The sequence below is a fragment of the Eutrema salsugineum genome, unplaced genomic scaffold (genome assembly GCF_000478725.1).
Source record: "Eutrema salsugineum unplaced genomic scaffold, Eutsalg1_0 scaffold_6, whole genome shotgun sequence".
In the NCBI taxonomy this organism is placed as follows: Eukaryota; Viridiplantae; Streptophyta; class Magnoliopsida; order Brassicales; family Brassicaceae; genus Eutrema; species Eutrema salsugineum.
In genome coordinates this window covers 642096-656881 of record NW_006256547.1, presented here as the reverse complement: position 1 = coordinate 656881, position 14786 = coordinate 642096, and the positions used below count along the sequence as shown (strand labels likewise).

General features: G+C 36.7%; 5 protein-coding genes across 6 annotated transcripts; all 5 read right to left on the bottom strand.

The window, feature by feature from the left end:
* Positions 1 to 437: 437 nt before the first annotated feature.
* Positions 438 to 2077, bottom strand: LOC18013230 (1-aminocyclopropane-1-carboxylate synthase 5). Its single transcript, XM_006393923.1, has 3 exons — positions 1799 to 2077; positions 1507 to 1667; positions 438 to 1410 (listed from the first exon to the last, which is right to left on the bottom strand). Exons 1-3 carry the CDS (start codon positions 2075 to 2077, stop codon positions 438 to 440), a joined length of 1413 nt encoding a protein of 470 aa, XP_006393985.1.
* A 4505-nt stretch (positions 2078 to 6582) lies between these two features.
* LOC18013280 (uncharacterized protein At3g49720) lies at positions 6583 to 8807 on the bottom strand. 2 transcript variants are annotated; one of them, XM_006393921.2, is made up of 7 exons: positions 8550 to 8807; positions 7894 to 8053; positions 7758 to 7797; positions 7640 to 7678; positions 7132 to 7503; positions 6978 to 7033; positions 6583 to 6884 (listed from the first exon to the last, which is right to left on the bottom strand). In XM_006393921.2, exons 2-7 carry the CDS (start codon positions 8014 to 8016, stop codon positions 6732 to 6734), a joined length of 783 nt encoding a protein of 260 aa, XP_006393983.1. In that variant the 5' UTR covers positions 8017 to 8053; positions 8550 to 8807; the 3' UTR covers positions 6583 to 6731. The 2 variants fall into 2 exon arrangements, with proteins under 2 accessions (XP_006393983.1, XP_006393984.1); XM_006393922.2 differs by having other exon boundaries at positions 8546 to 8678.
* Positions 8808 to 8881: 74 nt separating this feature from the next.
* LOC18013279 (putative pentatricopeptide repeat-containing protein At5g65820) lies at positions 8882 to 10867 on the bottom strand. The gene is given in 2 exon segments (XM_006393920.2): positions 8882 to 8932; positions 8934 to 10867. Coding segments are annotated over 2 exon segments (1893 nt in total). The 5' UTR covers positions 10785 to 10867; the 3' UTR covers positions 8882 to 8890.
* Positions 10868 to 11130: 263 nt separating this feature from the next.
* Positions 11131 to 12502, bottom strand: LOC18013176 (inactive LRR receptor-like serine/threonine-protein kinase BIR2). Its single transcript, XM_006393919.2, has one exon. It carries the CDS (start codon positions 12165 to 12167, stop codon positions 11337 to 11339), a length of 831 nt encoding a protein of 276 aa, XP_006393981.1. The 5' UTR covers positions 12168 to 12502; the 3' UTR covers positions 11131 to 11336.
* Positions 12503 to 12939: 437 nt separating this feature from the next.
* LOC18013175 (thioredoxin-like protein AAED1, chloroplastic) lies at positions 12940 to 14644 on the bottom strand. The gene is made up of 7 exons (XM_006393918.2): positions 14259 to 14644; positions 14102 to 14148; positions 13897 to 14011; positions 13615 to 13659; positions 13472 to 13531; positions 13286 to 13381; positions 12940 to 13183 (listed from the first exon to the last, which is right to left on the bottom strand). Exons 1-7 carry the CDS (start codon positions 14580 to 14582, stop codon positions 13064 to 13066), a joined length of 807 nt encoding a protein of 268 aa, XP_006393980.1. The 5' UTR covers positions 14583 to 14644; the 3' UTR covers positions 12940 to 13063.
* Positions 14645 to 14786: the final 142 nt, after the last annotated feature.

Genomic DNA, 14786 nt, shown 5'->3' with positions numbered 1-14786 from the left:
AATTAAAAACTAAATCGTCAGAGAAAAGTAGAAAACACACACATATATATATATGTAACATATATAAAATATATATATATATATTAAAAAGAGGGAATTACATCTTATGGGTACAATAAATGCAAACTTCTCAATAAAATTACAACGGGATATATCTTTTATGTATATAGCCACTGCAAATCCACATTCGGACTGAGTGCATTTTTAACACATAGAACAACACTTATAGTAACAATATTACACCCGAAAAATTGCATAAAAACTCACCCAAACATTTATGAATATTACACATACATATATAATGACATTATACATATCTTGGAAAATGAAAAATACTTTTCCAAAATATAAAAAAAAAGAATGAAGGAAATAAAGAAGAAGAAAAAACCTTGAAATATTTTTTGTTCGTCGTCTCAAACTTAGGGAGATGAATAATTTCATCGCTCATCAGGTACACGGTCGGACCATGAAACCCGGAAAACCCAGTTAGAGACTGTCTTCTTCCTCAAACTCTTGAGCCTTTCATGGCTGCTTCTTGATATCATCCGTCCACAGTCTGTGGACTCTACGAAAGTTTTGAGCCGCTTCAAGGCCAAATCGAGTGTATCCTCGCTCAAATTAGCGAAACAGACCCTAAACCAACCCGGTTCGGTGCAGTGACAGGACGAACCGGGCGAGATGTTTAGTTTCACGTTGTAAACAATCTTTTTCCAGAGGTCAAGCTCAGCTTCGAATGTGTTTGTGTCCAAGAGGTGTCTCATGTCGACCCAACAGAATAACCCCGCGTTGCTTCGCAGGCAAGTGATCCCCGCGGACTCAAGACCAGACACGAGGCGTTTCTGTCTGGACTTGAGGCGTTTCTGGTTCTCTTCGAGGTATTGGCTTGTGAACTTCTTGTCTGAGAGCAATGCAGAAAGAAGGTATTGTGTTTGAGAAGAAACAAGACCGAAGCTTGACATTTTAGTAGCCGCGGAAACGATCATTTCATCGTTGGAGTAGATCGCTCCCACGCGGAAACCAGGAAGTCCCAAATCTTTTGAAAGGCTATAAACGACGTGGACTCGTTTCGAAACCTCGGTGTTCTCTAGTTTCTTGTCTTTCAAGACATCCATTACGCTTATGAACTGTTCAAACCCGTACATAGTGCCTGAGTAGATCTCGTCGCTAATGAGATGGATGTTCTTGGAAGTGATGAACTCAACGAGAAGGTTAAGTTCACGTCTGGTCAACGCAGTGCCAAGTGGGTTAGATGGATTCGTGACAAGAACTCCTTTGACTTTGAGATCAAGTTTCTGGGCTTGTTGGTAAGCTTGTTGCAGAGCTGATTCCGTGATTTGGAAGCCATTAGAGCTTGAGCAATGAATTGGCACAATCTCAGCTCCGGTTCTCCATTTAAGATCTCTATCAAATCTGTAATCGTCAAAAAAGCCAAGACGTAAGCAAAGAGTTTCAATGAGTTTACTTGGAATCCAAGTAAAGTGAAACTAAGTTAGAATTGTAATTTACCCAGGATAGTAAGGAGTAGGCAAAAGGAAAGCATCGCCTGGCTCTGCGAGACAAAACATGAGAGTTTCGTTTGCAGAGGTAGAACCAGCTGCTAAAACAATCTTTTTCGGATCGAACGTTACTCTGTTTCCTCTTATCTCTTCCATAAAATCAGCCATAGCCTATAGGAAAAAAAAAACAGAAAATGTTCATGAGAATGAGAAAATGACTCATTACTTGTCATACAGTAGAAGAAATTAGGTTAATCTATATTTTTTTTTTATCGACTTTGAAGAAAACAAACGAAGCTTACTTTTTTGAATTCAGGCATGCCGTGATAGTCTTGAAAGAGAGCAAGCTCTCTGAAAATGGATTGACCGTTCCTCTTTAGACTAGCTGCGTCTGGGTTTTTAGCTAACCATGACTCGATTAGGTCGAAACATAGCTGATTTTCGGCAAGACCCATCTGGATCATTCCATTAGGATTTTGGATCTCGTCGTAAGGATTCTTCTCGTACTCTTCCCATCCCAAAAAATAGGATGAGTCTTGTCCATGACCATTGCTTGTCACTTTTGTCGAAAGCTGTTTCATATTTCGGAGTTTATTTGGAGAGATTTTGGCCGAAGAGAATATTGATATGGGAAGAGAGAGAGAGAGAGAGAGAGAGAGAGAACTTGAATTAGGGTTTAAGTTGGTGAAGAGTGAGATATGGTTGGAGAAGCAATGGGTATGTTGAGAGATATATATAGATAAAAATCTTACGACATGTTATCCTTAAAAAAAAAAAGTGTGACAACAACAGAATCAGAAACTAGAGAGACTTTTTTGACCGCCCAGACATTAACATAGTTTAGTAAAATTATTCGTTAAGACATGTGAAATAACTTCTTTTATTGTATCTTATTACGTCTCTAATAATCATTCAGCTATTATTTGATGAAAAACAATTATGTAGTATATTGCAGAAGCTAGTTATATAATTTGAAATAAGAATGATCCATTATTGAACTTCTATTTATAATAATAGTTTCCACACACATCAGCAATAAATCTTAGTATTGGATGTTTTCAAAAGCATTCACACATAGTTACATACAGAATTTAAAAATTGAGTTTATTTACCTAATTTATTTCCTTGTTTTCTAAAAATAATGGGAACGACTGATGAGAAAGGTAAAGGAGAAATAGGGACGGATTTAAATAATGGTATTTATCGACAAAGAAAATTTTAAAAATAATGGTAGTTAGTATAGTTAAATGATTAGCCTTTACGCGTTTCCGTCACCGCCGGACCGTCCTTATTATGACCATCCTTTAGAGACCAAACAATTAAAAAAGCAAACTCTAAATGGTTTGATTGTGAAGCGTATATTATGACTGTAATTTTAAAATCCACTCATGAAGTCAGCACAAAGAAAAGCTTACTCTGTGGAGTAAAATATAAAGTCGTGAACTGATATCTATCTATAGACTATAGCATTTGTCCAATATTAATGCCTCGTAAATTCATAATTACTCTTATAAGTAGATGGTAAAATCATTTCACAAATGGTTGTGAGCATATAATTTAAATTTTCTTATCAAGATCTGTAATTGAATGTCAACAGTTAGACTTATATAATATGACTAAAATAAAAGGGTAAACGTAAAATTGAAAAACAAGGAAATGGCATACAAGAAAAGGGGAAGAGAGACAAGTGGGGATAAAGTGTAATGCCATACCGACATCAAATCGCTTTAAGAAGAAATTGGATTGGCTCATTAAACTGATCATGTATACGTATGCATATACGTATGTATACATTTGTACATCTAAAATACATTTACGGAAAATGGTAAGTCAAATAGGACCATTTATGCTCCCTTAAACTAGTAATCCCAAATGTGTTGGTCCGCCATTAATTTTCTTTATATATTTATTTCTCTACTCATTGACGTAAACATATTTCTTTGGTGTGATCATTTTCGATTTCATGCATAAACACTCTTTCACTGACCAATGTGACCATTATGGTTTCAGTTCGGTGATTTACTGATTTATCGGTTTATATCGATCTTCGATATCAATAGAAATATAAATCAAAAGACAACTTCTTAGCATCAATATATTGATCAACCAAATCCTCAGTTTGAGTAAGATCATTGACGTCTATGATATGTTGATATATTTTTAATCCTGATAATTAAAAAAAGTATGAAAAGAAGAATAAGATTATTTTAGGGAAAAACACTTTTACTGGTTAAATGAGGAATTTATATATTTTATATGGTTTTTGTTGATATTATTTTCTTCTTGAATGTATATAAATTATAAGAAAAACAATCGGAAAATTTAATCATATATTTAATAATCATTTATCTGAAATAAGCACCAGTCCGATGCGCAAATACTTGTGTGAAAGATGGGATTTAGAATGGCTAAATGAGTTAAGTGATTCGGACTTATATTAATATTTTAATAACTTTATCTAATCAGGTGGATGATATAAAAGTTCATGTTGGTAGCCGTTGGTTATAACTTACGCCCCCCGATTTTTAGGCGATGTTGTTCGATTTAAGTTTGACTCCAACTATTAACTGACTTAACTGGAATATTCTTTGGTAGGTAAGAATATATTTAAATTAATAAATTTTGACGTCAGACAATCGTTATATTATTTCACAATTTATAATTTTATATAATACTGCTTTCTTTGATACAATATTTTTTTTAATTAATTAATGAGACGATGTGATATTCGCAGATTATTTTCAAGATTTTAGAAAGCTCAAATTGATTTGATTGGTGCGACCAGAATGGGTCCTCGAATAACAACTCTTAATAATGATTAAATGAATACGACTCATTGAATATAACATGTGAAATAATATTGATGATGATGAAGCCCTATATTTCGGTATTTATCATATTATTCTTGATTGCGTTTTCTGAAACAATCTAAAAGATATCATATCAACTAATAAATGCAATCATATAATATATATCATAGAACATTTAGATTCTATTATTTCGTTAAAGTCATAATCTCTATTTTATGATTAATAATCGATGAAATAAAAAGGGACCCCGATAACAAATTAAAAAGCGCTTGAAAAATATATATAGGATTTCATGGTTACATACCATTTTGTACTTCATGACCATAATAACATTTTGTCTAAATAGCTTTAAAACAAAAAAATTCAGACTTCGATCAAAACAAGAACTGCAGACTATTTGTGAACAAATCGTAGTCAGATATTTTGATAATTAACCATGATAATAGTTCAAAAAATAATTATCTAAGAAAGTAATAGAAATTTCCAAATTGGTATGTATATGGAAATATTTCTATAATATTTTAGATGGTTACAGATATGAGAGAAAATTTATATATAACGCAAAAAAAAATAAAAAAAAAAAAGAGAGAGAGGAGGAGGTAGAGACGTGAGGGGAGGCACATGGAGATGCAGTAGAAATAGGGTTTAAGAATGCATGTGAAAAGTATAGGTTACAAGACCCTACCCACCCCAAAGTCCCTACATCAAACAACAACATTTTGTGACAACCATCGTGATCTTTCTTTTTGCCATTTTTGTTTTTCTTAATTTCCACTATTCATGTTCCAAAAATTGAAAACGTGGGTCCCATTTAACCTGTTTGGTGGTCGAATCTTCATTCCAGCTGATCTCTATCGTCTAATGTCAAATGAGATTGTTTATTAAATGTATACCCATAATGGAGTGATGATCAGTGCTAACTCTAAAAGCAAGATTTATGAATTAGAAACCAGTTCTTGGAGCCGTGGTTTGAATCCTCCTCCTACTACGTCAAGTCGTCAATCATGTTTTGAGTTTAAACTCCAATTCCAATCATGTATAGTTTCTATAAATGTGTTAAATATATAAAAATAAAATATTTGGTTTTCCCACAGATTTCAAAAATTATTGTAGATTTTAAAGATTCGCTTGTTATATATAAAAAAAACTTTGAGTTTAAGAAATGTATCATGTCATATGGCGAAACCGTTTAATTAAAATGATAGAAAGGATTCTCTTATGATGTTAAGAGCTCAACCAACGAATGAATAGTGGTTCAATGGAAGATTTTGAGTGGTGACAATTTCTTATAAATGTTAGTCAATATCAGGGATTATAAGGATTTTCTTTTTAGCTCTTTTTGCCATGGTTGATGTTTTAATTGGCAAGATATTGATTTTCTATATGTTTCAAGGATTACATATGTGCTTTGGTAACTGGTAAGAAGAAATTTCTCTATAGTTTAAGAATCTAGGTTTAGAGAGAGAGAGTTTAGTCTATAAACTGTTGATGTGTATATATATATATATACAATTTGGTCTTATATTACAGTTTGGTAGGTCATATGATCATATAAAAGCCAATAATAAACCAAAAAAATACTTGACAAAAGAAAATTCCCACCTGCATTGGATACCAAGTTAACAACAGTATGGTCGACTTATGTTTATGTCTTTATACCAGTCTGTGTTTGTCTCTCCCCTCTCGTTTTCCATATTTATATTATCTATGCTGTGTTTTTTGTTTGTATGTTATTTTTTGGCAAATGGCAACCAATTGTAAATTGTAGACATATAGGTTATCAAAAAATAAATTAACAAAACTAGCCCGTCTAGACTAGCTCAATTGATACCAAATAAGTAAAAAAATATATAAAAAAATTTGAAAACTTATGTATCGTGCGATACGTGCCCATGTATGTCTAATGTAACGTGGGGCACTGCCCATACATATCGAACGATCTAATTAACGTCTGGACCTATTATTGGGCTTGGCCCATTTTAACAGAGGGAAAGTAGTCGCGACTTGTAGAGTTGTATAAGTTGTAACCTTATTAGAAGTTAAGAACAAAACAAATTAGATTGCGAGAAACAGCGATGATGTCTTAATGCTAGAACAGAAAATACATAATATCTGTATACATACATGATTTTTTAACTTCTGTAATTCTCCTATTTTTTTCAACTTAATTTTATTTTTCATCTAAACTTTGATTTACTCGGCCAGAGCTATAGTTTATACTTTATTGAGTAGTAGATTCTATCAGATGATGTTAAAATCATATGAATGCGGGCTAATTTATTAAATAGTTAAATTATAAAACAAATAGTTGAGAATGGGTTACAATTTTGTATTTTCTTTCTATAGTGAAAAAGAAAAAGCATATAACAACGAGGAGATATATCTGGTTTGGTGCTTTAAGACTAGTAAAAGTAACAATACTGATCTAATGTAATGGCTTGAGGTGGAAGACTTGACAAGATGGTTTGTATGAAACCTTGGAAGCTGCTTGTTCGAACTTCTTGCTTGCTGCTTCGTTTTCCTCTAAACTCGTCTGTGAGAAGAAACGGGTCCACCACGACGAGCTACGCATTTTAGCCTGCAAAACAGCGAAATTGCATAAAGTTAAGCGAACGGGGAAACTGTAAACCTAAGCCATAACATTCATGAGAAGAACATTTAGTGAACTTACCGGTCGTCCAAATTTCGACAATTCTGCAACTTTAGCCTTTTGCTGACCAGGATTACCTATAGTTGATGAAGATTAAGTTCAATCAGAATAGGTTTCTATCTCTTCGGATACTTGACCTTAACCTTTTTTTTCTTAGAGGCCGGGTTTTAATTACCTGCAAAAAGAACGACACCATCCGAAGCAACCCGTGCAAGTTCAGGAACGGTTTTGTTCAGATACTTGGGTGAGAGGTAATCCAGAGCATCGGAGACGATCACAAGAGAAAAAGACTTTGACCGGTAAGGCAGAGGGAATTTGATGTCAGCCACACGTACAAGGCCTTTATGCAAAAGACTTTTGCAATTAGAGTCTGCATCCTCTACATCATATGGTTCAACGCCCCATGCTTCAGTCTCTTCTTCCATTAACAGACTAGAGACCACTGAGCATGTTTCAGGACCCACGTGCAAAACTTTTCGCATGCTATCTCCATAAGCACTCTTAAGAACAGGAATGGCTCTTTGAACTTCTGATGAAGAATAGTCACCTGTAGAAAGTTGTCAAACAAATTCGAGAGTTTATGTCAAGTGTCACGCATTCTTGCAGAAAAAAAAACGATATTGTTTGAGTGAAGACTAGCACTATCTTAAGCACATGAATTGAAGATGAGAAACAATAATAACCTGTGATCTTGCTGACTTCTCTGATACTTTTAAACATACCTGTTATTACAGGAATCTGCAATTAGGGTTTTAAAGTCGAAATCACAAGCAAAACATACTCGGTTGAAGATAAACAAACCTGGACCACTGAAAGCATAACCAATGAGAAGGCATGCTCCCTGGAAAGAAAAAGGATCATATTTTAGAAATGAGTCAATTTGTCTCCCATGAAACGAATCACTTAAGAGATTAGAACGAATCACGAATCACCATACCACGAGAACAAGGCAAATAGATACTAGAGGAGAGGAACGTGATTTTGAGTGCAAAGCTCCCACAAATGGGAAGCTTCCATTATCCCCTACACGCCTTGTCGAACCTACTTGCCTTCTTGACATGACTAAGAAGTAAGATCCCTCAAAGCTTTTCTTAGACCTTCAAAGCAAAATAGACATTAAAATAGATTCGTCTGTTTTTCTTAACTTTAATGTCTGTAAAACAACAAAGAACACATCCAACTAGGATAATCGCCACTCTCTACGTGGTTACAGGATTACCGACAAATTTCATACAGGGAGGTTTAGGAATTTAACGTTCGCTACTTCTTCCCTCAAAAATTTTACCAGATATGGAATAAATTTATTAAAAAAAAAAAAAAACAGATCCATGAAAATGAGCATCCCGAATCTGGATAACAAATTACCAGACGAACAAAACAGGTTTCGCGCAAGTTCATTGTAACATTCAGCAACATAATAGCAAGAAATCACAAAGCCGAACATGAATCCAGAGAAACAAATCAATGCCATCTATTATTGATCCATGGAACAGGGAACTCACGCTACCGAGGAAAACCGATAAAGCGGAAAATAGAACCCAAAAACTATCAACGAGAAATCAAAAAGGGGAGAAGGGAGGCATACATACCTACCTTGAATCAACGTTTTCGATTAAACGATGTTCGGATCTAAAGATCTCAGATCCGAGAAAATTCGTGTGTGAGCTTTCTTCTGTAGCTCTAAGCTAAAACATTTTACTAACGGAGAGCTTCGTCTTCTTGTGTTGTTATTGTCGAACATTCACATTAAAAAAACAAAGAAAAAAAAAAAAGCGAGAGAATGCTCCTCCAGACGGCGTCGTTTCTATTCTGCAAGTTTAACTAACAATAGACTTCTTGCCGTTTTGCCGACACTTGAAACTTTCAAAAATCAATGCACTGTACAACAACTCCTCAACAAACAAAAAAAAAAGTGTTTCCTTTAGAACTCACAGTTATCGAGTCCTCCGCTTCAACTTCCCTTCTCTATCTTTTTTTAGCTTTAGCTTTCTTAGTCAAATCCTCCACACCTCTCCTCTTATACATTTTAAAACTCAGCTCTCTTTCAGCTGCCATATTCCTCACTTTCTCAGTAATCTCAACAGCGAATTCTCTATTATACAGTTTCTTTAAACCCTTCATAAGCTTAGCAAATGTGTCGGGTTGAAGCATGAAGTCCATTTCCATCATTTCAAGACAATAAGAACACGCATCCTTTACATAACCTTTAGAAAACAATGCATGGATCCATATTGTCCAAGACGATACATTCAGCTCGCAACTGCCTTCACTCATGATGCAACTCCAAATATCTTTAGCCGTTTCTAGCTTCCCGTCTCTTAAGAGTGCATTGAGCAATGATTTCAGAGTTCCGTATTGTGGAACGGAGAACAGTCCTCGACTTACCATTACTTTGAAGTGATCGCAGGCTTCGAGGAGACAACCTTGGTTTGTCAATCCATCGATCATAATAACAAACGTATCTACTCCTGGACTCAAACCGCTTGCTTCCATTTCATTCCACAATCGAACAGCTTCCTTTACTTCTCCCAACTTGCAGGCCAATCTGATGACGACATTGTAAACACCAAGATCGAGGTGATAACCTATCTCCTTCATCTTCTCCATCAGCTCCAAACACTCTTCAAATTTTTCTTTCTTCTCATGAGCCGCCATGATATGCATATAGGTGAGTTGGGACGGCATGAGACATTTCTTTATCATATCATCCAACACACTATAACACTTATCGATCTTCCCCCATTTGCAAAACCCACTAACCAAAGCATTGTAAGTCACAATGTCAGCCTCACATTCATATCTCTCCATCTCAACAAATACTCTCATTGCTTCTTCCATTCTATCTACTTTACACAACGCCTGGATCAAAACAGTGTAACAATTTGCATTTGGTTCAAATCCTCTTCTTCTCATATCTTTCAAAAGATCATAAGCTTCTGCCATCTTACCAGCATGAGCATATCCACTTAGCAAGTTAGTGTAAACAACGACGTCAGGCTCAAACCTAGCTTCCTTCATCTCAACCAAAACATGTTCAGCTTCCATCATCTTCCCTTCCCTGCACCAACCATACAACAATGAAGTAAAATACCGGAGATTAGGCGGAAACCGCAATCTCATTTCCTCGAAAAGCTTTGCAGCATCCTTAACGCTACCGTTCTTGCATAGCGCATCTAACAAACACCCGAATACATACTCGTCCGGTTCTAAACCAAACTTAGGCATTTCGTCGAGCACCTCAATGGCTTTCTTCACCATATTCGAAGACGCAAATCTCCGCACCAGAACGACAAACAATTCCGGCTCAATCAACTGCGGATTCTCCTTCCTCATTTCTTCGATTAAAGCCCAGACGGCTTCAAAATGCCGCATTTTGCTTAGAATTTTCACCATTGATTTGTACACTTGATAGCTGTGGCAATAACCGGGTTGCTTCGCCGCCCAGACGAAGAATCTGTAACCTAGATTCCCAGCATCCCCGCAACGATTCAGAACCCGTTCGATTAACCCGGGTCGGAGTTCAACACCGGATTCGTTAAGCGCGAGCTCCAACTTCGGAACCCTAGAATGAAATTTCCGCAAAATTCTGTATGCCTTTTCGACGTCACTCGCGAATTCATCGTGGTTGGAGTTTTTCGTACGCTCTTTGTGGCTCTTGTCGAGACAAACTAAGCCGGTCCCGTTACTTCTCCGGAAATTATCTTCGAGAGCTCTAGAAACGTGAAAACTTCTGTGAAGCACGTCAAACCGAGACTTGAATTGGGAAGATGCTAGGAAGAACTGGCGTTTGCTGAGAAAACACTCGAGTATGTGAGAGATTCTATGCATCTCGTAACCGGCAGCATTGCATTGATGATTTTGCCTCCACTGTCGCAGTTGCTTGATTGAAAACGTTTTGAAGAAAAGAAAGATCTTCGGGCCTGGGTCAGATATCCGATGGGCTTTTATCAACACTTGTGCGGCCCATTAAAGTAATTGGAGTCATGAAGAACCGATGAAGCAGCTGGATGAGTCAAATGAAAGTTGACAAATGTTAGGCAACTGGTCGATAGTAGAAAAATAGAAATCATCCTTCTCTTCCGGTTATTGTTAAACTAATACAAAGTACAAACTGTAAAATGAGAAGTTTCCACAAATCAATATTTTTCTTGTTTTTGTTAATAGTATACCCAGTTACAAAGCATATTTCTTTTAGCCGAAGTAAACTAAATAAGGAGAAATTCCTAAAGATGAACAAAAACAAATAATCTAAATATGATTAGAGCATAAAGTAACCGTAAATGCGCATAATGAATACTCTAATTTTGTATATTTCCGTTTTGGTTTGTTGAAGTGAAAAGACCTAACTAATAAAACCATTAATTGTGTAATAAAAGTGGGTTAGTAATCAGGCATAGAGTGACTAATCTTTCCTTCTTCTTCCTCCATTTTCCGCTCAGTGATCTTCAACCAAATACAGACCCCTGTGAAGCTAATCACCAAGCTCGCGATCCCACTTCCAAGCCCAATCCCAACAATCGCCATTACTGATAATCCTTTGCTCTTCATCTCCTCCAACGGATATCCAAACAATTTCTTGTTCCCTACGAACGAGCTCGAGTTGAATCTCGGCAAGTTTCCGTTTCGCATCCCCAGGTTCGGCGGAATCTGACCGGACAATTTGTTGTTGGAGACATCGAACGTCGATAATCTCGCGAGAAGCCCCAATTGTTGCGGGATTTGACCGGAGAGACGGTTATCGTGGAGATCGATGACGTTTAGATAAGCGCAGAGAGCGAGCTGAGGTGAGATTTGACCGGAGAGACGATTAGAGGAGAGATTAAGCACAGCTAGGTTGGCTAAGAACTGTATCTCCGACGGGATCTCACCGGAGATCTGGTTGGAAGATAGATCTAGGGACTGGAGATTTGTGCAGTTTGAAAGGAAAGGCGAAATGGAGCCACGGAGAGAGAGATTGGTTAAGGAGAGTTTGTAAATTCTGCCGTTGTTGCAAGTAACACCGTGAAGATGAGAACTGAAGCCGGAGCAAGGATTGGTGAAGAATGGTTTAGTCCAGTTATGGAGGTTATTCGCCGGATCTTCTAAGCTCTGACGGAGGTTCGTCAGACACGCCTCGTCGTTTGAGTCACCGGAAGCCAAACGCCGCGCCGTTTCGAAACTCAGAAGGAAAAGTAAGAGTAACCGGCGGCTAAACCGGTGATTCGCCGGCATTGAAGGGATTTTTCCAAAAAGGTTGAAGAAGACGAAGAATTCAAAAATATTTTTAACAAGAAAGAAGGCAGAGAGGAAACAGAAGATGTGCTGTTGGAAAGAGAATTTTTGCTTGTCGGAGTGATCGTCTTTCGGCCGGATATTAATGCGCACGTTAGTAGTAGAGTCTTGGGCTGAGCGCAATATAGAGAGAGATTTGATTTTCTTTAAGTAGAAGTTTTGTATCAAAATAATACAGTCAGTCACTTTCAAAATATTGCGTTTTCATCGTTTTCAGCCTTTAAAAACGTTATAGGTATAGACCAAGGTTTAATGCTTAGTCATGTCACACCGCATTCGCAGTTTAATTTTACTATTTGACTATACTTTGAATTCGGTATTATTTTAATCGGAGGCGTCAAAGTATTTTTCGACAACTCTTTCTCTTTTTCTTATATAAATAATTAAATACTATGGAATTATATTTATATTGGGTGGCTTCCTAACTTCCTGCTAGAGCCAAGATAATATATGTTTCTTTTTTTTAACTTTGCTGATAACCATCAGTTAATTTTTTTTTTTTACTTTGATGAGAACCATCAGTTTATTCATTCATATGGAGTTCAAATACATACAAACACATTTTGTAAGCACGCACTACAGAAAAGACAGGATTTTTATTCCACTAACACACCAAACACTTGTCTTATCTTTCCCCAAAAAAAAGATATAGGTGGTTCATTGAATTGTCGACATCTTCAAAATCTACACGAGCGGAGAGAGATTGGACTTGTACATGTGGCTCTTCCAATTTATTTAGAAACTTGAAAAAGTATAGTGTATAGAGAGACATTAATAGCTGCAAATATACAGTGATCTAAGTATTAAGACAAATCAGAGAGACTTTAATCCAATGTTCAAGCAACAGTGGCTTTGCAGCAGACATTGATGACATCATCTATAGATGGATGATCTCCAGTACCTTCATCTTTTCGACCATACAACAGCTTCTTGCCTCTGAAAACAAACGTACCTCCCTAAAAAGAGAAGAAGAAAGAGAAAAGGATCAAACAGAATAAGTAAAGCAGCACCTATATCTGTTAAAAATCTTGTCTTGCGAAGAATCAAACAAAACAAACCTGTTGCAGCACACTGCTTCTGTCTTCAGGAGTGGCTTTGATGGTGTAATTCTTTGTAGCTTCTCGTAACTCATCAAATCTCGAGAAGACCTTAGCCTGTATTAATCAAAGTTTTTTAAAGATGTTCCCAGTTGGCATTAAAGTATATGTACAAACAAAGCCTTAAATAGTGGAGGCGGTTCATACACTTGCTGGGTTGAAGAAAGTGCGGCCTAAACCGTAGTATAAACCAAGAACATCATATGCCTGCAATCCTCTTAAAACTTCAATCACCATCTTCTCAAGACGAAAGATATCTCAGAAAAACAAGGTAGGTTTTTTCGCTTTACCTTGCGTTCAGGATCCGCGTAAAGACATTCCATGGGAAAAGGTAACTAAAGCAAAGAGAACAATCCAATTAGACTCATTATCTAAGTTTGTCATTCAAATTGTCGAGTCCTTCGGATTCTGTAAGTTTTCTTTTTGGGAAGAAAAACTTCCATATAACAACGACTTAACTAAAGCGAAATGTTACATATCTCTTAATGAACGTACATATTAATTAAGCTACTGTGACAGAGTAAGTCAGTATAAAATCTAAGAAGATGGAGAGGCAAATAAGGAAAATTTACCCGAGATGCAAGTATACGAGCCTTATCAGGAGTTCCAACACCAACAGCCACCAATTTAACACCAGCCGCATCAAATCTTGGCTTCGCCTCTTTCAATGCAGTAGCAAGTTCCCAGCTTTCATATTCATTGTCAGTAATTTGAAAGAAAAATCCTAGCTTTGAGAAAGAAATTGATAAGTTTGTTAAAGGGTTTCAATCAATTTACCAGCAAACGCATCCGAAATGCCTCAAAAGAACAACAGCGGCAATTCCCTGTGTATAATAAAATAAACTAAATTCAAACGCTAACATCCTGACAAGAATTCGTCATATGGATCCTCAAATACGGTTACTTGGATAATTAAGTTACACAGAAAACATACATCTTTCTGATCCCAGAGATCAGTAAATTGCACGCGCTGGCCGGAAGCAGTAAAGATGGAGACATCGCCGAGGATCTCGCCGATATCTTCTCTGTACTCAGTAACGGAACCAGCGGCTCCGGTCGCAGCGTTCGCGAAAACTAGACCGTCTCTGAAGATCGGTGAAACGCAAGTATTGTTGGATTTTAATCTGGTGGAAGGAACAGAGGCAATCGAAGATGAAAAATTGGATGGTAACTGAAACAAGGGTTTCGAGCGCATAGGAGAAACAGATGAACAAACGAGCTGCAACGAGCTTGGAGATCGTAGAGAGAGTATCGCCATCGGTGAGACAGAAACCAAATTCAGAACAAAGATGGAGGACAAGAGACGAATGTGAGAATTAGACCCGAGGAAAACGATAACACGTGGCGTTAAAATGACCGATAAACCATTTGACGTCGTGTTATTAAGGGATACGCACATCTAAAACCCATGTTTATTTTTGTAGTTCATTTCAAACTCTCAAGTCCATTAAAACTGGTTGCA

Excerpts from the sequence above, each read along its gene's own strand:
- LOC18013175 (XM_006393918.2), bottom strand. The coding sequence starts at position 14,582 with ATGGCGATACTCTCTCTACGATCTCCAAGCTCGTTGCAGCTCGTTTGT. Across the intron at positions 14,012-14,101 it reads CATTTCGGATGCGTTTGCTG|CTGGGAACTTGCTACTGCAT; the intron begins GTAAATTGATTG and ends TGAATATGAAAG. Across the intron at positions 13,382-13,471 it reads CTTTCTTCAACCCAGCAAGT|GCTAAGGTCTTCTCGAGATT; the intron begins GTATGAACCGCC and ends TGATTAATACAG.
- LOC18013230 (XM_006393923.1), bottom strand. The coding sequence starts at position 2,077 with ATGAAACAGCTTTCGACAAAAGTGACAAGCAATGGTCATGGACAAGAC. Across the intron at positions 1,668-1,798 it reads GCATGCCTGAATTCAAAAAA|GCTATGGCTGATTTTATGGA; the intron begins GTAAGCTTCGTT and ends TTTTTCCTATAG. Across the intron at positions 1,411-1,506 it reads CCTACTCCTTACTATCCTGG|ATTTGATAGAGATCTTAAAT; the intron begins GTAAATTACAAT and ends TGACGATTACAG.
- LOC18013280 (XM_006393921.2), bottom strand. The coding sequence starts at position 8,016 with ATGTCAAGAAGGCAAGTAGGTTCGACAAGGCGTGTAGGGGATAATGGA. Across the intron at positions 7,798-7,893 it reads CTATTTGCCTTGTTCTCGTG|GGAGCATGCCTTCTCATTGG; the intron begins GTATGGTGATTC and ends TTTTCTTTCCAG. Across the intron at positions 7,034-7,131 it reads TGGTGTCGTTCTTTTTGCAG|GTAATCCTGGTCAGCAAAAG; the intron begins GTAATTAAAACC and ends CATCAACTATAG.
- LOC18013176 (XM_006393919.2), bottom strand. The coding sequence starts at position 12,167 with ATGCCGGCGAATCACCGGTTTAGCCGCCGGTTACTCTTACTTTTCCTT.